This window comes from Lynx canadensis, chromosome B4 (assembly GCF_007474595.2).
Source record: "Lynx canadensis isolate LIC74 chromosome B4, mLynCan4.pri.v2, whole genome shotgun sequence".
NCBI classification, from domain to species: Eukaryota; Metazoa; Chordata; class Mammalia; order Carnivora; family Felidae; genus Lynx; species Lynx canadensis.
This window is the reverse complement of record NC_044309.1, coordinates 117,091,339-117,114,494: the sequence shown is the minus strand read 5'-3', so window position 1 is coordinate 117,114,494 and position 23,156 is coordinate 117,091,339. Positions and strand designations below refer to the sequence as shown.

Below are 23,156 nucleotides of genomic sequence, written 5' to 3'. Positions count from 1 at the left end.
TGTGTAATTGAGTTGGGTGAAATTAAAATTGGATGTTCTTTCCTTTTAAAACATATTCTTCTAAAAATAATATCATTTATTCAATTAGTGGACATTGTAAAACAAGCAAAAATACCATGATAAAACTATGGTTTGTAAATTCACAACTTTTTGTGGGTTAACAGAGCAGTGCCATGATATAAGATGGTGAAATTACAGATTTTATTTAAATCCAAGTTAGTTAACATACAGTGTGATAATGATTTCAGGAATAGAATTCAGTAATTCGTCACTTAACGTATAACACCCAGTGCTCATCCCAACAAGTGCCCTCCTTAATGCCCCTCAACTCTTTAGCCCTTCCCCCCACCCAACATCCTGCCAGCTGCCTTCAGTTTGTTCTCTGTATTTAAGGGTCTCGTATGGTTTGTCTTCCTCTCTGATGTTATATTATTTTTGCTTCCCTTCCCATATGTTCATTTGTTTTGTATCTTAAATTCCACATGAGTGAGAATCATAGGATATTTATCTTTCTCTGACTGACTTATTTCACTTAACATAATACACTCTAGTTCTATCCACGTTGTTGCAAATGGCAAGATTTCATTCTTTTTGATCACCGAGTAATATTCCAGTGTGTGTGTGTGTGTGTGTGTGTGTGTGTGTGTGTGTGTGTGTGTCCATTCATCAGCTGATGGACATTTGGGCTTTTTCCATACTTTAAAAGCCAAAGTTCTTACAGTGGCCTAGAAGTCTTTTTCTGCTCACCCACCCATCTACTTACCTTTTACCTCTCTAACCACTTCTTTTATTCTCCATGGGTCTCTCTGCTCCAGTCACAATGGCCTCCTTGCTGTTTATCAAACATAGCAGGTAAGGCTCTGAAAACTATAGGGCTTTTGCTCTAGCTCCTTCTGCAGAATTTTCTTTCTCCTGTGAGCCCCTCCCTTGCCTCCTTTAAGTCTCTGCTTAAATCTCACCTTCTAGATGAGGCCTTCCCTGATCACCCTATTTGATACTGTGAACTACTTTCCCTTCTCTCACTTCACACTTCTAATTCCTCAGAACATACTCCACTTTTTCTTTCCATAGAACTTATCTATGTTTCTCTTTCCATAGAACTTATCTTGTAACATAGATAATTTACTTATTTACTGTGTTGTTTATTACCTATCTCTTATCATAGCATTTTGTTGGCTTTGCTTAGAGCAGTGGTTCTCAAAGTATGGTCCCTGGACCGTCAGTATAACCATCACCTAAGAACTTGTTGGAAATGGATGGCACAAAAACAGACACATAGACCAATGGAATAGAATAGAAACCCCAGAACTAGACCCACAAACGTATGGCCAACTCATCTTTGACAAAGCAGGAAAGAACATCCAATGGAAAAAAGACAGCCTCTTTAACAAATGGTGCTGGGAGAACTGGACAGCAACATGCAGAAGGTTGAAACTAGACCACTTTCTCACACCATTTACAAAAATAAACTCAAAATGGATAAAGGACCTAAATGTGAGACAGGAAACCATCAAAACCTTAGAGGAGAAAGCAGGAAAAGACCTCTCTGACCTCAGCCGTAACAATCTCTTACTCGACACATCCCCAAAGGCAAGGGAATTAAAAGCAAAAGTGAATTACTGGGACCTTATGAAGATAAAAAGCTTCTGCACAGCAAAGGAAACAACCAACAAAACTAAAAGGCAACCAACGGAATGGGAAAAGATATTTGCAAATGACATATCGGACAAAGGGCTAGTATCTAAAATCTATAAAGAGCTCACCAAACTCCACACCCGAAAAACAAATAACCCAGTGAAGAAATGGGCAGAAAACATGAATAGACACTTCTCTAAAGAAGACATCCAGATGGCCAACAGGCACATGAAAAGATGTTCAGCGTCGCTCCTTATCAAGGAAATACAAATCAAAACCACACTCAGGTATCACCTCACGCCAGTCAGAGTGGCCAAAATGAACAAATCAGGAGACTATAGATGCTGGAGAGGATGTGGAGAAATGGGAACCCTCTTGCACTGTTGGTGGGAATGCAAATTGGTGCAGCTGCTCTGGAAAGCAGTGTGGAGGTTCCTCAGAAAATTAAAAATAGACCTACCCTATGACCCAGCAATAGCACTGCTAGGAATTTACCCAAGGGATACAGGAGTACTGATGCATAGGGGCACTTGTACCCCAATGTTCATAGCAGCACTGTCAACAATAGCCAAATTATGGAAAGAGCCTAAATGTCCATCAACTGATGAATGGATAAAGAAATTGTGGTTTATATACACAATGGAATACTACGTGGCAATGAGAAAAAATGAAATATGGCCTTTTGTAGCAACGTGGATGGAACTGGAGAGTGTGATGCTAAGTGAAATAAGCCATACAGAGAAAGACAGATACCATATGGTTTCACTCTTATGTGGACCCTGAGAAACTCAACAGGAACCCATGGGGGAAGGGAAGGAAAAAAAAAAAAAAAGACGTTAGAGTGGGAGAGAGCCAAAGCATAAGAGACTCTTAAAAACTGAGAACAGGGGCGCCTGGGTGGCGCAGTCGGTTAAGCGTCCGACTTCAGCCAGGTCACGATCTCGCGGTCCGTGAGTTCGAGCCCCGCGTCGGGCTCTGGGCTGATGGCTCGGAGCCTGGAGCCTGTTTCCGATTCTGTGTCTCCCTCTCTCTCTGCCCCTCCCCCGTTCATGCTCTGTCTCTCTCTGTCCCAAAAATAAATAAACGTTGAAAAAAAAAATTAAAAAAAAAACTGAGAACAAACTGAGGGTTGATGGGGGGTTGGGAGGGAGGGGAGGGTGGGTGATGGGTATTGAGGAGGGCACCTTTTGGGATGAGCACTGGGTGTTGTATGGAAACCAATTTGTCAATAAATTTCATATATATATATAAAAAAAAAAAAAAACAAAAAAGAACTTGTTGGAAATGGAAAATTCCAGGCCCTACCCCAGACCCAGTGAGTAAAAAATTCTGGTGGTAGGACACAACAATCTGTTTAACAAGCACTCCAAGATGCGCACTCAAGGTTTATAATCACTAGCCTGGAGCATTGCCTAGCACAGAGTAAGCAAACAATAATTACATGTTAAACAAAATTTAAAATCTTTTTTTCCTGGTAATTTTCCTACATTCACAGAAGAGGACATTCAATAATTGTACTACAACACAGTTGACTAGCCCAGGATGAGTGCCTCACCCAAGGTGGGTGCTTTATAGCACCTTGTGCAAAGCAAAATGGACCCCCACCCAAAGTGTGGCTCTGCTGTCTAGGCTGATGGCACTACATGTACCAGGAGAATTTGAGAGAAAGTTTATTACTCACACAAGGGGCTCCCAGGGAATGTTGGACAGGCACAAGCAGGCCTGGGAAGGAATGGGCTGGGCTTTGATTAGTGCTTGGGGGTGGGAAGGGGTAGGAATGGGGAAAGCTGCTGCCAGCTGGGAGATTTACATTTCCTGTCAGCACCAAAGGTAAGCTCATAGGCCTCCTATCAGCCTGCCTATGTATGGAACCAAAGGGAAAAAAGAGGGGTGAGATTTAAAAACAAGTCAGTGGTCAAACATCAAAAAAGAGATCAGATTCATTATATTTGGTGGATCACTCACAATCTCTTTCCTAGGAATCTGGAATCCAGATTAGGAGGCAACCAGGTAGCCTCTCTTTATACCTGAAATTGAAGGATATATAAAAATACAGGAGCTGCCATTTTTTCCTTCAGAGATGGAGAAGTAAAGAAAGTCAGTCTTTAGGGGCATCTGGGTGGCTCAGTCAGTTAAGCGTCCAACTCTTGATTTGGATTCAGGTCATGACCTCACAGTTAAGGGATTGGGCCCTGAGTTAGGCTCTGTGCTACTTGAGATTCTCTCTCCCTCTCTCTCTGCCCCTCCCCATACTTGCGTGCACCCTGTCTCTCTGAAAATAAATAAACATTAAGAAAGAAAGAAAGAAAGAGAGAGAGAGAGAGAGAGAAAGAGAGAAAGAAAGAAAGAAAGAAAGAAAGAAAGAAAGAAAGAAAGAAAGAAAGAAAGAAAGAAAGAAAGAAAGTCAATCTTTAGAGAAAAAGAAGCGATGTATACAGAGAGCCAAAGGTATGAGGCCTGAGGCTGCCTGGGGTCCAGTGGCTTCCCAGGGCCTCACTGCATTCCTTAAGTCAGGCTGGTTCCCTTATTTGCAATCATAGTCTTAACTGAAACCATAAGTCAAAATTACCTAAATATGGGTTAATGTTGTGGTAATGAGATTGAGAAAAGAGACAGTTCAAAGGAACAAGAGATGACATCTAGCACAGAACCTAGCACAAAGTAGACAATAAATAATTCATCAATAAACAGATGAAGTAGGGAGAGAAGCAATATTCAGTTAGAGAACAAGAGGAAAAAGAAGAGTCGAGACTTCTTAAAGAGCTTTTTAAAATGGGATAACTAGGGGCACTTGGGTGGCTGAATCAGCTGAGCATCCGACCCTTGATTTCAGTTCAGGTCATGATGCCAGGATCGTGAGATCATAATCCCAGGATGATGAGATCTAGCCCTGCATCGGGCTCCACACAGAACATGGAGCCTGCTTAAGATTCTCTCTCTCTCCCTCTGCCCCTCTCCCCTGATCATGCTTTCTCTCTCTCTCTCTAAAATAAAAATAAAATAAAATAAAAAATGGGATGGCTATCTTTTCCCTGCTAGCTTTATTGTTTTTAATTTGTAATTGATCAGTGACAAAAGGCAAACCTCTGTTTATCAAAGATTTTTGATGAATTCATATATAAAGTGAAAAAAAGTACGAATTTCATTCTCCTGCCACCACTGAGATACTGACAAAGCATTCACCTCCCAACACTGAAATCTACTGCCAGTACTGATCATCAAGACCCACTGAACAACACCAACCCAGCAGAGAAGAGATGGCAGAGATGTGGGCTCTAGAAGAACCTGGCCCAGGTTAGAGGTTGAGTACATGACTCTTGGACCTGGACAGAACAGTAGAAAGGCATGAGCTGGTTCAAGCATCAGGCTTATCACCTGCTACCCGAGTAACCTTGGGTTACTTAATTACGTGACTTCCCTTAGACACCCTTTCTCAAATAAAATGGGATTGGCAGAGGAAGGATTAAATTCATCTCAGTTTCCTAAACTATACAATGAAATTAATAGTATCATCTCACTGTGGGGCACCTGGGTGGTTCAGTCGATTAAGCGTCTGCTCAGGTCATGATCTCAAGGTTTCATGAGTTCAAGCCCTGAGTCAGGCTCTGTACTGGCAGCACAGCTGGGATTCTCTCTCTCTCTCTCCCTCTCTCTCTCTGTCCCTTCCCTACCTGTACTGTCTCTGTCTCTCCCAAAATAAATAAATAAACTTAAAAATAATAGTATCACTTCACTGCATTACTGTAATAAACAAAATAATGAATTTTTAAATGCCTGGCACATAGTAGTTTTTAAATAAATATATCCCCGATTTCTTTTTCTTAATAAGTCATTGTGCCCACTCATTATCTGATTGAGTAGTTCAATAATCCAGATATTTGGTCTTATATCCATTTTAGAAATTGGGAAATTGAGACCAGGCAATTTGCCCAAATTCCTACAGTCCTCCTCATTAGGTTTCTTATTTTCTACATTTTATATCATATTATCTAGTCACTCCTGACTTAAAGGTGAAAAATAAGAAGAAATGAGGCTATAAAGAAGGGGAAATTGGAAAATATCTGTAGAAAATATATCGTTTATAAAGGTTCCTCAAACAATTTTCCAGATAGCCTAAATTAATAGCTTTCTACACTGAGGGGAAACCTAATAAAGATTCGACTGACTTTATTAATGTCTATAGAATAGTGTTGAGTGAAAGTACAACCTAATGTTCCAAGCCAAGTTAATCATAGGCATTTAGCGAAATGTCACTATGTCTTACTATAAAATACATATGATAATGTTTTTTAAAGAGCTGAATCATCCTGAAACTAAAAACTAACCACTGTCAGGAAAAAGAGATTGCAATTCCAAAGGCAAGGTACATTTTCTTGCTGGAACTTAAAAGCTTAAACTCGAGCTGTAAATTAAAGAGTTTTACTAAGTTTACTAAGTAAGAAAATTTTGCTTCAGTCACTTAACATTATGAGAGAGAATGTTCATATACTGTCATAAATGAATACAGTACTGTAAATATCATTATCAATAATGAAACATTGGTCATTACTTCATGGCACTTCTTGTTATTCCAACAGAATAGCTGGGGGTTGGTTTTATTAACTTTCCATGAAGGTTCTGCCAAATGAAACCCAAAAGTCAAACCTCCCTGGAGAAAAATTAGGCCTTGATAAAATACTCAGTTCCTCACTTTGAAATAACGCCATCACTGCAAATTAGGAAATATATTAGATTCCAAAGAAATAAAAACATCAGAAAACCATGAGCCAATATGATATGCTAAATCCTAGCAATTCTCTCAATTTAATTTTCTTTGAAAAATATGATAATATAAAATACCACTAAGATCTATCTTTTAATACTAATCAACTATTAAGAGAAAAAAATAGCAAAATAGAAACATGATAAAATTTAAAATAGCCATCATTTCTATAGCCAACAATAGGCTTAAAATTAGATTCTTGAGACTTAGGTCAATGAGTCACTCTTTCTAGTGTCCTTATTCACTGGTAACGGGCAATCATTTCAGCAAATATGTTAATTCATGAGTATATTCATAACTAAAAACAATAACAATATTTATTAGTGCCTACTGTGTGGTAATTGCTATGGTTAAACATCTGGCATGCATAATTCCATTTAATACTCCTAATACATCTGGGAGGTAACTACTATTATTATTATTCCCACTTCACAGATGAAAGTTACTTGCTCAATATTACATGACTAGTGTGAACCTGAACTCAGGTCTGCGTGTCTTTACTAACCCAGATATTTCACTTCTGTGAATCCATCTCAAAAAAGCAATCGTGGATGCAGATAAAGATGTATATACCAAGATGTATAAGGCAGCTTTGCTTATACTAGCAAAAGACTGGAAAATATCTAACTGCCCAACAATAAAGATTACTAAGTAAACTATGATCTATCTATAAGATGCAATATCATTAAAAGATGCAATATCAAAAAAAAAAAGATGCAATACCATTATAAAATACAGCTGTTAAAATTTATACTATGAGGGCGCATGGGTGGCTCAGTCAGTTAAGCATCCGACTTCAGCTCAGGTCATGATCTCACAGTTCATGAGTTCAAGTCCCATGTCAGGCTCTGTGCAGACAGCTCAGAGCCTGGAGCCTGCTTCGGATTCTGTGTCTCCCTCTCTCTCTGCCCCTCCTCTACTCACACTCTATCTTTTTCTCTCTCAAAAATAAATAAACATTAAAAAAAAATTTAAAAATTATACTATGGAAGAATACTTAATGGAATGAAAAAATTGTCAATTATATATTAAATGAAAATATCAGGATATAAAATAATATATACTATAATTAAAATTATATATTATACATAAATTCAAACACATATGTGTGTATGCATATGTTTCTATAAAAATGTGTGTGTGTGTAAGTGTATACAGGCATACACACACACACAAATGAAAAGATACCTCTGGATCAGGGTTTCTCAATCTTGGTACTACTGACATTTTGGGCTGGGTAATTCTTTGTTATGGAGGGCTGTCCTTTACATTTAGAGTGCTTATCAGCATCCCTGGCCTCTACCCACCAGATGCCAGAAGCACCCTCCTAGGTTATGACAACCAAAAATGTCTCCAGACATTGACAAATGTCCCCTAGGGGCCAAAATTGCCCCAGGTTGAGAACTGCTACTCTGGATGACAGGATAACAGTTAACATGTATTTTCTTCTTTGTGCATTTCAATATTTTCTAAATTTCTAAAATTACCATGTGTTACATTTGTAATCCAGGGGAAAAATGCTATTATAAAAATCAAATTCACTAAAAAGGAAAGAAATGATTCTTATTTTATGAGACTACCCTGCCCTAATGGAAAATACGTATTACAGGAGCTTTAAAATATCTGCTGTGACTTTTTTTCCCATTGGAAATTACTTAGTAACAGCTCAACAGAAAAAAAAAAAAAAAAACGCAAGAAATTAGCAGAATCTCTTCTACCTGCGTCAAGAACATCCGAGTAGTAACAGCAGAAAGAGGTGGATAAACCAGAATTGGTTTAGTTGTCTCCCCAATGGCATCACCAATAAGCTTCCCGTTAGAAGAATAAGCAGCAATTGCAAAGACATATTTTTCATTTGTTTCTAAACCTTTCACTTCAAAAATGCTTTTACCATCAGCTGGTATCTGTTAACAAAAACATACTTCAAGTTATGTATGGAAAATTGAAGTAATGTGACTTTAAAAATATGATTAAGTAACCCTTATATATAATAAAAAACAAAAGTTTTTGCATTCACTGTTGGATTTTAGTTATCACTTAAATTGAAATTCACTGAAATAATGACATTATAAGGAGGGAAAAACACTCAATTGTCATAAATGAGTCTTTGGGTAAGATTTCCTGATGTTTAAAGTTTTGTTGTTTTTTTTTTTTAATTTGACATACCGCTTCTCCTGAGTTTGGGAGGTGATTATTGTTTAGCCTTACTTTTCCATAGCTGCCTTCTGCTTTGCAACCCAAAATGCAGTACCAGGAGACCTGCAGAGGAGAAAGATGAGCCCATTATCTATAGCCTGTTTAACAAGGCATTCAATTTCTTTTATCAAGATATGGCACTTGTGATGAGCACTGGGTGTTGTATGGAAGTGTTGAATCACTAAATTGTACACCTGAAACTATTATCACACTATATGTCAACTAACTGGAATTTAAATAAAAATTTTAAAGGCAAAAAAGATGTGGCAAAAGGAATACTTTCCCAAATGAAAATGTTACTATTCAAGTTTTAAAACATGGAATCTAAGTTTACAAATATATTTAGGTTTGTTCTCAAAAAAATATAATAATAAAGACAAATATAGGGCTTGTTTCCCTGAGACTACAAAGACTATTACTCATTGTTGACTATTTTAACTACCATGAACTGAGCAGTTCCTATATGCTAAATATTGTTAGGAAATTTACATAAACTTTCTAATATTTGCAACATCTGTATGAAATGGGATTACTATTGTCATTTTGCTTTACAGGAAGTGGAGACACAAAAATGTTCAATAATTTGCTCAAGATCAGATAGTAGCATGGTATTTGATCATTCTTAAATATATGCGGGAACCAAAAGCAAATGCAAATTCTACAGGAACAATCAAACTTGAACTTTAATTAAGTGGTTAGAAATGGTTCTTCTGCCAAGATGTCAAAATAATGGAGATTGCTCACTGGAATGAACTGTTCTCACTGTAGAGAAAAAGGGAGCAAGTTGATACCTAGGGAATGGCATTATATAGGAGCCATACTGTCCTGGGGTTGGGGTTGGGGAGGTTGTCATCACTGTGTCACTTCCAACATCTCAACTCCTAAATAAGAGGAAAACTGGAAAGAAGGGAAAACATAATTGTCTCTAAGAAGCAACTGCCTCTTACAGCTTAGCCTCTTCCTCCAGGTCAACAGAAAAATCCTAAAGGTGTCTTATCTGCACAACTAGTTTTCAACCCTGGCTGTGCAGAATCACTTTTTAAAATGCAGTTTTCACAGAATCAACCATTTTTAAAAATTACATATACCCAAGTCTGCCTAGCCTCAATGAATTAGAGTTTCTGGTACAAGTGTCCAAACTTCTGTGTCTATAAAGAAAACTGCTCAGGTAATTAAGGAACACTAGACAAAGGAAGAACTCCAACGACAAAGACAGCATTGAAGGAACTTGGAAGCTGAAGCCAGAAAGGGAAAAAAAATCAAATGATTCTCAGAAAAAATTTTAAAAACTAACTTTCCTTAACTTCCCATGCAAAAAAGAGTACCATTTTACACAGAAGGGAAAAAAGGCAGAAAGATTGTATTATATGACTTAGATTATTATTTCCTCTAAGGTAAGCTCTCTATGTAAACTAGAATTTGAAGGGTAAATTCTCTCTAAAAGCATTTTTACAAGCAGATTTATATTTTTATTTTGTTCCACAAATGCAAACATCTTAGTTTGTGTAATTATAAGGAACAATGTATAATTAGAATCTACACAACAGTAAAGACACCATGAACAAATCACCATTAACTTTAGAAGTAAAAGTTTATTAATAACATCAGCATTTTCAACTATTAAAACAGATTTTAATGAAACAAATGCTTAACACAAGATTTTGATAAAACAGAAGATGGCTGAACCCTCTAATCAGAAATATTATTTAAGACCACAGCACCATCTAGTGTTGATGAGCATGTAACAGCAATAATTTCCTAGAGCACACAACTCTACTAATTTACAATATATATAAACTTCATATAATGTGCTAAGTGACAGGTCCCACAACTACAGGTCAGATATTGAATTCTTATATATTCCTATTTCTAAGCATTATGTAATAAGATAGACTATTTACTAATTTTAAACACATAAAAAAAGATTTTGGTTAAATGAACCAAAACATTTGAAAAAAAAAAAAAGAAAACAAAGAAAAACTCTTGGTAAGGCATCTAGTCTTAGCTCTGTACTGAATTTCCAAAATCAGTGAATCCTCATTTGTAACCAGATCTAAAAAATCCAAAGTTTAACTTTCAAAATGCTAGCTATTATAATAATGCATTTATTACAACACAGTTAGGTGTAAGATGAATGTTACTTCTATTTCCTTAATCATAAAGCATTATAAAGGTGATATTACTTCTCACTGATGTCCATATCCCATTAGTCTGAAGCTCCTCAAAGAATGGACTCAAACTTTGTGATTATTTTTGTACCTCCATTATCTTGCACAGAGTTGGACAGGTAAAAGATACTCAGTAATGCTCACTGGATACAACTTATTGAAAAAATCACCAAATAATGTAATCACACTCTATACCATCATTAACTGTCTTAAGCAAACTTTACTATACATGTTTAATATAAGATATTGTGGAACATCAAGTATAATGTGCCAAGAATGTTATATGTTATCTCATTTAATTTTCACAATAAACATATTTTACAAATAAAACCACCACCATCACCACCACCTCAGAAAGTATATTTAGATTTCCTAAGGTCATATTGCTAGGAAGTAGGGGAGCTACAATTTTAAACCTGTATCTGTCTGACTTTAAAGCCTCTGCCCTTCCCACTATACCGAGTTGATATAAGTTCAGCAGAATATCCTAAAAACAATCAAAGATAAAACTTTATTTGTTATACAACATCAAAGAGAATGTTGTTGATAATCCAAAAAAAGGAAAATTTAATGTTTAAAATAGAAATCAGGTGGAACCAAATGCTTGTGAGGACACTAAATCTCAACTTAGAATCATATTTAGGCCAAGTTCCAAGGCATTGGAGATGGGAGAAAGAGTTCATCCTTCAATAAATACATAAAGATTTATGACTTATAATATGGTTGGAACTGTCATATGTTTATATTAAAAGAATCCCCCATTTACTTGGAAGAACTCTGGGAAAAACCTCAAAATTTGCTATTTCCAAATTTCCTATCTCCATCATTGGCTCTGAGAATAACATCTATCCTCCTCAAATGTCTGATTCCAGGTCATCTGAGACCTTCTCCATCTTGAACACACACTTGGGTCAGCATATGACCGTGCCATGGTGATAAAGATACTTAAGACAGAAATACTTCTCTACTGTTTCTCCTTACTATACATTTGGGGATAGCAAGGCTATATATAGAGCATAAAGGGAAATAGCATAAAGAAGGAAAGGTCATGAAGAAACATAGTTAAGACATTACAATACTAATCCCAGTGTTCAGTGTTTATAAATAAGACTATTCAAGTCCTAAGAGCAACAGAGGTATCAATCATGATAGTCATAAAAGTACTTGTGTCGCTTTGCCTGAAATAAAGATCACAATGGGCAACATACCTTAACATCTGAAATAAATGGAGCAGGTTTCAATGTCACAGAACAATGAGTTCGGGATAGCAGGATAGGTGGGGGAGGGATTCTGCTTTTCTTTCTTTTCGAACTCTCCACATATTTTTGATATGAATATAGGGCATTTTGTTCTGTTTCAATCTTCTCAATTAAAGAATATGCTTCCTATAATAAAGTGTGAACACAGAAAAATACATTTCAAGATTTGAAGTGCATTTATATTTCTAGAATTCTGGTAATGTTAAACAACATTATCTTGCTATATATAGCTTTTTGAGCCTCAGAATTATACCTGCTTCAAGCACTGAATGCTTTAGCTACTAAATAAGGCCAAGTAAAAAATAGCTATAAATTAAATAAAGTAATGGAGGCATACTTACATGTCTAATATGCTTATCATTATATTAATATTAAACATTTCATTTTCATATCAAACCCTATGAATATCTAACATCATAATTTCACTGTCCTTAACTAATTCATAGCACAATCATTTATATATACTGATGAACTATACACCTACCCTTAATGCAACTTGAAATGTGACTCTCAAGTAATGAGACTACTGGTATATGTGACTTATGAAATGAATATTATTGAAAGTTTCTTACTATCAGCAAGGAGAAATAAAAACACCTATTCGGTGAGCCTGAAAGTAAGGTAAGCACCATTTCAAAAGGTAACACATTGAGAGATAATTCATAAAACAAAAAAATAAAAATCTGAAGATCTGAAGATTTCCAAAGAAAGTCTAAATATATCCACAACTATAATGCATGTAAATGGGTTAAAGTTGTCTTTTAAACTAAATTAAAAGGCAAAGACTCTTTAATTGAGGTCCAAAGCAAAAGTCCACATAAAGATTAAAATTAAATGGATAATAGAGAAAAAACAGCCTTTCCAACAAACGGTAGTAGGACAATCAGATATCCACATGGAGAATAATAAAGTACCCCTACATCCACTACATACAAATATTAACTCAAAATGAATTACAGACCCAAATGTAAGAGCTAAAATTATAAAATTCTTAAAACATATGAGTAAACTTTCACTGCTTTGAGTTAGGCAATGGTTTCTTAGATATGACAACACAAGCAAACTCACACACACACACGCACGCACACACGCACACACACACACACACACCAAAAAGTAGATACATTAAACTTCATCAAAATTAAAAATTTCAAATGATGCCATCAAGAAAGTAAAAAGACAACCAACAGAATAAGAGAAAATATCTGCCAATCATGTATCTGATAAGTGATTTGTATTCAAAATACATAAAGAACTGTTACAAGTCAATAATAAAAAGACAAATAACCCCATTAAAAAAAAGCGGACAAAGGTTTTGAACAGACGGTTCTCCAGAGAAGATCTACAAATGGCCAATAAGTACAAAAAAAATGCAAAACATCACTGACCATTTAGGGATGAAAATACAAAATCAGCAAGCTAATTTAAGAGGCAGAAAATTTGAATGCAAGATAGTGATAGAGATGAGAAACATATCCAAAAAATTCATCCCACAACGTCAGTCTCAACTGATTTCATTTTTAAACAATTTCAAATCTCGGGGCGCCTGGGTGGCACAGTCGGTTAAGCGTCCGACTTCAGCCAGGTCACGATCTCACGGTCCGTGAGTTCGAGCCCCGCGTCAGGCTCTGGGCTGATGGCTCGGAGCCTGGAGCCTGTTTCCGATTCTGTGTCTCCCTCTCTCTCTGCCCCTCCCGCCGTTCATGCTCTGTCTCCCTCTGCCCCAAAATTAAATAAACGTTGAAAAAAAAAAATGAAAAAAAAATTCAAATCTCAAGGAACTGATAACTCCTATACTATTTAAAAATTTTGTAACTACAAAGATAGATAGCTTCTCAAATAATTTGACAAAATTATTATACCCTTGATAACAAAACTTGAAAAGTGACTGCATGTAAAGACATAGGGCAATCTTCTTACAAATATAAATGCAAGCATTCTAAATAAAATACTAATACATCGAATCTAGCAATATATTAAAGGAATAATGTATGGTAATTATATTGTCTCTCTCCCAGGAATACATGGATAATTTAATATTAGAAAGTGTATGAATACAATTCAATTTATCTATAAATCAAATGAGAAAAAAATATGATTATAGGCTCAATGACCAAAAAAAAATTTTTGAACTTCTTTAATATTGTTTATTTTTTTAAAAAAAAAGAGGAGGTAAAAAGGAAAATTTTAAAAATCTTAAGACAAATAAAAATGGAAACACAACATACCAAAATCTATGGGATGCATCAAAAACACTTCTTTTTTTTTTTTTTTTAATTTTTTTTTTCAACGTTTATTTATTTTTGGGACAGCGAGAGACAGAGCATGAACGGGGGAGGGGCAGAGAGAGAGGGAGACACACAATCGGAAACAGGCTCCAGGCTCTGAGCCATCAGCCCAGAGCCTGATGCGGGGCTCGAACTCACGGACCGTGAGATCGTGACCTGGCCGAAGTCAGACGCTTAACCAACTGTGCCACCCAGGCGCCCCTCAAAAACACTTCTAAGAAGAAAGTTTATAAAGAAAATGCTTCCACTAAGAAAAAATAAAGATCTGAAATAAACAATCTGACTTTATATTTCAAGGGAACTAGAAAAAGAACAAAAAGCTAAGCCTAAAATTAGTAGACTGAAGGAAATAACAAAGATGAGAAGGGAAATAAATAAAATAGAGACCAGAAAAATAAAGAAAAGATCAACTAAAATAAGAGCTGGTTTCTTGAAAAGATAAACAGAACTGAAAAACTTTTAGCTAGACTAAGAGAAAAAGGGAGAAGACTCAAATAATATCAGAAATGAAAGAGGAGACATTATAACTGATACCACAGAAATACAAAGAATCATAAGACATTACTATGAACATTACACACCAACAAATTATATAACCTAGAAGAAATTGATCAATAACTTGAAATATATGACTTACCAACTCAGAATCATGAAGAAATAGAAAAGATGAACAGGCCAATAACAAGTAAGGAGATGAATTAGTAATCAAAAACCTCCCAATAAAGAAGAGCCCAGAATCAGAAAAATTTAAAGAATCAATATCAATCATTCTTAAACTATTTCAAAAAAAATGAAGAGAAGGGGATACTTCCAAACTGATTTTATGAAGCCAGTATGCCCCTGATAACAAAGCCTGGCAAGGACACTACAACAAAAGAAAATTACAGGTCAACATCTCTGATGAATATAAATGCAAAAATCCTCAACAAAATATTGGCAAACCAAATATAACAATACATTAAAAGGATCATACACCACGATGAAGTAGGATTTATTCCTGGGATGCAAGGATGGCTCAACATAAATGTGATACAAATCAATAAATGTGATAAACCACATCAACAAAATGAAAGATAAAAATAATATGATCATTTCAATAGAATGAGAAAAAGAATTTAACAAAATTAAACATCCTTTTATAATTAAAAAAAAAAACCTCTACAAACTGGATATAGAAGAAACATACCTAAACATAATAAAGGCCATATATGGCAAACCTACTGCTAACATCGTACTCAATGGCAACAGGTTGAAAGCATTCCCACTAAGATCAGGAAGAAGACAAGAGTGCCCATTCTTACCACTCCTATTCAACTTGTTACTGGACATCCTAGCCAAAGCAATCAGAAAAGAAAAAGAAATAAAAAGTATCTAAATCTAAAAGAAAGAAGAAAATTGTCTCTGTTTACAGATGACATGATTATATAGAGAGAAAACTGCAAAGACTCAACCAAAACACTGTTAGAACCAATAAACAAATTCAGTAAAGTTGCAAGATCCAAAATCAACATATAAAAATCTGTGGCATTTCTATACACTAACAACAAACTATCCAAAAAATAAAAATAAGAATAAAGAAAACAGTCCCATTTATATTAGTGTCAAAAACAAGAAAATAGCAATAAACTTAACCATGGAGGTAAAAAAGGTCTGCGCATAAAACGTTGATGAAAGAAACTGAAGAAGATACAAATAAATGGAAAAATTCCCCGTGTTCATGGGTAGGAAGAATTAATATTATTGAGATATTCATAGTACACAAAATGATCTACAAATTCAATGCAATCTTTATGAAAATTCCAATGGCATTTTTCACAGAAATAGAAAAGTCAATCCTAAAATTCATATAGAATGACAAAAGATCCAAATAGCTAACACAGACTTGAGCAAGAAGAACAAAGCTGATCAAACTATATAACAAAGCTGTAGTAATCAAAAATATGGTAGAGAGAGAGAGAGAGAGAGAGAGAGAGAGAGAAAGGAGGAAGGGAGAGAGAAAGGAAGAAGAAAAGAAGGAAAGAAAGACCAATGGAATAAAATAGAGAGCCCAGAAATATGGTCAACTAATTTTTGACAAAGTCTCCAAGTATATACAATGAAGAAAGGTTCTTTAGGTTCTTTAATAAATATGTTCTTTAATAAATGGTATTGGGAAAACTGGATATCCATATTTGAAGAATGAAATTGGACCATTATCTTATTATATGCAAAAATCAACTCAAAATGGATTAGAGACTTAAACATAAGACCTGAAAACCACAAACTCCTAGAAGAAAGCATAAAGGAAGAGCTCTTTGACATTGGTTTAGGCAACAATTGTTTTTGGTTCTGACAGAAGAGGTATAGGCAACAAAAACAAAAGTAAATAAGCTAAAAACCTTCAGCACAGCATAGGAAACAATCAACAAATTGAAAAGACAACCTATGGAACTGGAGAAAATATTTGCAATCTATACATTCAATAAGGCCTTGATATCTAAAATATATAAGGAACTCTAAACTCAATAGCAATCAATCCAGTCAAATAACTTAAAAATGGACAAAAAAAAAACCCAAATAGACATTTTTCCAAAAAAGACATTCAGATGGCCAACAGGTACATGAAATGATGCTCAACATCACTTATCATCAGGGAAATGTAAATAAAAACCACCATGAGATAGTATCTCACACCTGTTAGAATGTCTATTATCAAAAAGACAAACGATAACAAATGTTGGTGCAGATGTGGAGAAAAGGGAACCTTTGTACAATGTTGGTAAGAATGTGAACTAGTACAACCAATGTGGTATACAGTATGGAGGTTCCTCAAAAAATTAAAAATAGAACTATCATATAATCCAGCAATCCCACTTCTGGGTATTTATCCAAAGCAAATGAAATCATTATCTTAAGATGTATCTGCACTCCTATGTTCATTGCAGCATTATTCACTATCACCAAGATGTGAAGACAATCTAAGTGTCCACTGATAAATAAAGAAACTGTGTTACATATATACAATGGAATATTATTCAGCCTTAGAAAATAAGAAAATTCTGCCAATTGGAGCAACATGTATGACCTTGAGGGCATTATACTAATGAAATGAGCCAGACAAAGAGAAATACTGTATGGTATCATGTATATGTGTAATCTGAAAAAATAAAAGTCAAACTCATAGAAACAGTAAGTAGAATGGTGATTGCCAAGGGCAAGAAAGAGGGGATTCGGTCAAGAGGCACAAACTTCCAGTTATAAGATGAATAAGTTCTGAAAATCTAACGTAGAGCATGGTGACTACACTTAATAATAGTGTATTGCATCCTTGAAATTTGGCAAGAAAACATATCTTAAGTGTTCTCAGGAAAAAAAAAGGTAACTACATGATATGATAAATGTGTTAATTAAGCTGATTGTGGTAACCATTTTATAATGTACAATAGTCCCTGCTTATCCACAGGAACACATTCCAAGCCCCTCAACGGATGCCTGAAACCACAGACATATCAAACCCTATATATACTATTTTTTTCTTATACATATATACCTATGATAAAGTTTAATTTATAAATTAGGCACAGTAAGGGATTAGCAATATCTAATAATAAAATAGAACAATTATAACAATATATTATAATAAAAGTTATGTGAATGTGGTCTCAAAATATCTTATTGTACTGTACTCATCCTCTTCCTGTGACAATGTGAGAAGATAAAATGCCTATGTGATGAGACGAAGTGAAGTGAATGTCATAGGCACTGTGACACAGCATTAGGCTACTACTGACCTTCTGAGGATACATCAGAAGGAGAATCATCTGCTTCTGGGCTGTGGTTGTCTGCAGGTAACTGATTCCTCAGAAAGCAAAACCACAGATAAGAGGAGACTACTCTATGTGTACATCAAATCATCACATTATACATTCTAAGTATATTACAATTTTATTTGCCAATTATGCCTCAGTAAAGATGGGGGTGTGGCAAACCTCAGTAAACCAGGAAAGCTCTTGCCTTAGCATGAGAAAAATATTAATTTTAGCCAATAGCCAAAATTACGGCTAATAGGGAAGCACTAAAAGAATTATCAATAAAATCCAGAAGGAGACACAATGCCCCTATTCATTTTTGTTCTGGAAGTTCCAGCCAATTTAATAAATTTAAGAAAAGAAATACTGAAAATGAGAAGACAGATGTCTGCCTACCAAATTTCAAATACATTTCACTCTGATACAAAAACCTGTACTGTCTCCCCTGCAGAAGACATGCTAAGTTCAAAGCATCCATTTGGAGATGGGGACTTGAGCTCAAAAGAAAGGGTAAGACTGGAGATAGGATCCACGAGTCATTTGCATCAAAGTGATATTTAAAACTGAGTGAGTAAACTAGTTCCCTGTGGGAGTGTAGATTATAAAACTGTAGTATCATACATTTTCTTCTAAAATAAAGATTGACCTAAATTGAGATCAGAATGAACTCATTTTTATTGTTTATAGGAAATGGCTGACATTAAGGTCTAAAATCATTAGTTGTGATTAAAATTTATCTGTAATAGTAAATGGGCTTTTAAATTCTGCTTGTTCTCTGCAAGGAGGGCTTGAAATTTTTTTTTTTTTTTTTTTTGGCATTTATCGTTAAGAATCTGAGCCATCTGCATAGGACAATTACTCCATCATGTGAGAAGGGGTGTATTAAATGGTAACCATGTTCCTAGGGCCTACATGGTAAAGACCTTAGCTGTTTAGACTCAAAACTAATTTACAGACATGTGGTGCTCAGTATAACTTGAATCATTGAATGAATCAATCAATCAAGGGGATAGGATGGCATCTACTATTCATTACTATCTCTACTTTTTCACTCATTCAACCAAACTGAGAAGAATGGAGAAAATGGATGGAAAGAGAGATGTTAAAGGAGCTGTGTCTTAACACACTATGAGAGAATCAAGGAATCAGCAGTGCCAGTTCAGCCCAGAGGACACAACAACTATGGGGCTGGACAGAGGCTCATTGACCTTTCCACCCTATACCATAGACAAAAGACCAGATTTGGCTCCCTGAGAGAACAGATAGGCCCACAGAGCAGGGTTCCCTCAAAAGGCAACAATAGGTAGGAGCTTGATGAGGAAGAGACCAGAATCAAAATGACGAAGAAGCTTGAGCAGAAAAAGATAAGTAGATTCCTCCCAGATAACTGTGGAAAATTTTAAAGACATTCCTACTTGAACAGAAGGGAGATGAAAGCTATTATATTTTGAACATTAAATGTTAATGTGCCTTCATTTGCGTCACAGACTGTGGAGACCAAGATATTTTAGGCTGCATAAGAACAGGTGAGATCAGCCTGAGGAAAAATTATGCAACACAAGGGAAGGGACCAATACTTTAAAAGTTTCCGTCCTCTGGATTATGTGTGCAGCCTATAAAATGCACCAGCAGCACTGGTTTACTGGCCCTAATATTAACACACACTACTTTCGACCTTATCTCAACTGGCTAGCCAACTGCCCTGGGCTTTCTACACTTATTTCCAAAATTTGCCTCAGCAGTTCATGCTCCAGTAAACCAGTCGGACACTAGCATCTTCTGACTTGAATTTAGCAGCTTCTCTCTCCATATCCATGAATCCAACTGAGATTTTTTAAAACTTCCTGCTTTCTGCCATGGCACAGATATTTCTCCAACCTGGCTCTTGATCAATATCATCTATGGAGTTTATTTCAAAATTAAGATATTCCATCCCCACTCCGAACCTATTTAATAAAAATCTCCAGGGATGAGGCTTGAGCGTCTGTATTTTTTTTTTAAGTTTATTTCTTTATTTTGAGAGAGAAAGTGCGGCGGAGGTGGGAGGGCAGCGAGAGACGGAGAGAGAATCCCAAGCAAGCTCCGTGCTCAAACTCACAAACTGTGAGATCATGACCTGGCCTGAAATCAAGAGCTGGAGGCTTAACCAAGTGAGCCACCCAGGTACCCCAAACATCTGTATTATTAACAAATGTCAAGGATAATTTTGACGTACAGCAGTGACTGGGAGCCACTGATTGAAATGAGTTAATCAGCTTCCTACCCTTTCTCTCAGTCTCTAATCTCCTCAACCTCCAGTCATCTAGCCTTTCAATGACTCCTCCTATACTTGTTACAGTGCAAACTCCTCCACAGTCCTTTGTATTCTGATCATGATTATACTTTCTAGCCTTATCTCCTTTTCTACTCTTTTGTTCTCCCATAACTACCTCCTATCCTTCCCTGAGAACCTGTGCTTGTCACGCCTTGAAGCTTTTCCCATGCAACTTCCTCTTCCTGAAGGGTTTTACATCCTTTTCTGTGCTTCAAGACTCACTCAAAAATCACCTCTGAATCCTCCCAAAAGAAGTCCCACACATTTAGGTATTTAACTCTCGCCATTTACCATTCTTTATTTTAGCAGGTATCACACAATACGATCTGTGTACGTGATTGTCTACACTCTCTAAGCAATGAGTGTCTTGGCCACAATGACAGTGCTTTATTTATCTCTTTAGGTTCAGTAAATGTGTTTTTGAATGAAAGATATATGAAATTATGACAGACAAGGATGCTCTATAATGCATTTTAAGACAATATGTTTAAAATGTTCTGATTCAGTCTTGATCAGTTTTAACTTTAGACTCCCCAACTCAGATTCCATGGCCCAATTTGAAATAGACTAATAAAAGCACTAAGGTCTTAAATGAAAGGTAACAAAAGTCTAAAACAGAGTCCTTGATTTATATAAATCAGATAAATTCTATAATAGTACTCAAGGTAAAACCTAGTGCTAGTTACAAATTAAAATCCTGTGGAGAAATAGGAACCCTCTTGCACTGTTGGTGGGAATGCAAACTGGTGCAGCCACTCTGGAAAACAGTGTGGAGGTTCCTCAAAAAATTAAAAATAGACCTACCCTATGACCCAGCAGTAGCACTGCTAGGAATTTACCCAAGGGATACAGGAGTACTGATGCATAGGGGCACTTGTACCCCAATGTTTATAGCAGCACTCTCAACAATAGCCAAATTATGGAAAGAGCCTAAATGTCCATCACCTGATGAATGGATAAAGAAATTGTGGTTTATATACAAAATGGAGTACTATGTGGCAATGAGAAAGAATGAAATATGGCCCTTTGTAGCAACGTGGACGGAACTGGAGAGTGTTATGCTAAGTGAAATAAGCCATACAGAGAAAGACAGATACCATATGGTTTCACTCTTATGTGGATCCTGAGAAACTTAACAGGAATCCATGGGGGAGGGGAAGGAAAAAAAAAAAAAAGAGGTTAGAGTGGGAGGGAGCCAAAGTATAAGAGACTCTTAAAAAATGAGAGCAAACTGAGGGCTGATGGGGGGGTGGGAGGGAGGGAAGGGTGGGTGATGGGTATTGAAGAGGGCATCTTTTGGGATGAGCACTGGGTGTTGTATGGAAAGCAATTTGACAATAAATTTCAAATATTTTTAAAAAATGAAACTAATTAAAAAAAAGAAATTAAAATCCTAACTTAGGAAGCCAAATCATTGAGTTGCTAAAAGCATTCCATTTATAAGAGAGTGACTGGTACACTAATTAGAAAAACTATCTATACCCCCATGTTCATTTCAGCATTATTTACAATAGCCAAGACACATTATATATATATGAATATATAACTCATATGTATGAATATTATTCAGCCATAGAAAAAAAATGAAATCTTGCCATCTGAGACAACATAGATGGACCCTGAGGGCATTATGTTAAGTGAAATAAGTCAGAGAAAGACAAATACCATATGATGTCATTCACATATGGAATCTGAAAAAAACCAAGTTCATTGGTGGTTGCCAGTTGGTTGGGGGTGAGAGGTGGGACAAAAATGGGTGAAAGGGGTCAAAAGGTACAAATTCCCAGTTATAAAATAAGTCATGGGGGTGTAATGTACAGCCCAGTGACTACAGCTAATAATACTGTATTCCTTATTTAAAAGTTCCTAAGAGAGTAAATCTGAAAAGTTGTCATCACAAGAAAAAAAATTTTGTAACTGATAACAAATACCTAAGTTAATAAGATTTTTTGTAGTGATCATTTAGCAACATATACAAATATCGAGCCATTACGTTACACACCTGAAACTAATGTAACGTTATATGTCAATTATACATCAATTTTTAAAAAAGAAAGTGATTAGGGCTTTTTAAAGGGGGTTCCTCAAATAAAAGGAAAAAAATATTACCAGAAAAGTAGTCCCAAAAACTCAAGAAAGGAAAATTCCCATGAAACCAGCTCTATTCAACTGTAAAAAGAGAAAATGTTCTCAGTATGGACATGACTGTTGCCTATAACACGTCCAACATGTTGCCTAATATGTCCATCAAAACATATTGTTTTATTGCCATTAAAAATTGTACTGAAGTCCAAAGTACTTTTGTCTGAATGTAAATCTCTGCCTATAGTTCCCATAGAGAAACAGACCTGCTTCTTTTTAGAAGTTACTCAATGCTTACGAGGACAGATTGACATTAAATACGTTTGACATCGACAGTGCAGCAAAACACTTGGGGAAAGATATAATGCAATCTTCAAGGTCATGATTAACAACTATCCATAAAAAACGATCATAAGACTGGAATAATAAAGTGCCATATTTATTACTTGTCTAGTAGACCTCCTGAGGTATATTCTGGATTCTCAGCACTATTACATACATTTTAGAAGGAGATGAAAAGTTAAGTCATATCCAAGAATCCAGGAAAGAAATATTTTTTTATTGCTAAGAATAAAATATACAATTTATAAGATCAATCTCGGAGACAACACAAAAAGAAACATATAGTTTGATAGAGGAAAGTATATCTAGAACACCAAAAAAT

General features: G+C 35.7%; 1 protein-coding gene across 1 annotated transcript in view; it reads right to left on the bottom strand.

Moving 5' to 3' along the window:
* Positions 1–23,156, bottom strand: part of CFAP54 (cilia and flagella associated protein 54) — a 353,980-nt gene that overhangs the window by 252,403 nt on the left and 78,421 nt on the right. Inside the window, exons 20-22 of the mRNA XM_030323452.1 lie at positions 11,970–12,146; positions 8,564–8,656; positions 8,116–8,301 (exon numbers count right to left, since the gene is read on the bottom strand). Of these exons, the coding sequence (XP_030179312.1) occupies positions 8,116–8,301; positions 8,564–8,656; positions 11,970–12,146 (456 nt within the window). The remainder of the gene's footprint in view (positions 1–8,115; positions 8,302–8,563; positions 8,657–11,969; positions 12,147–23,156) is intronic.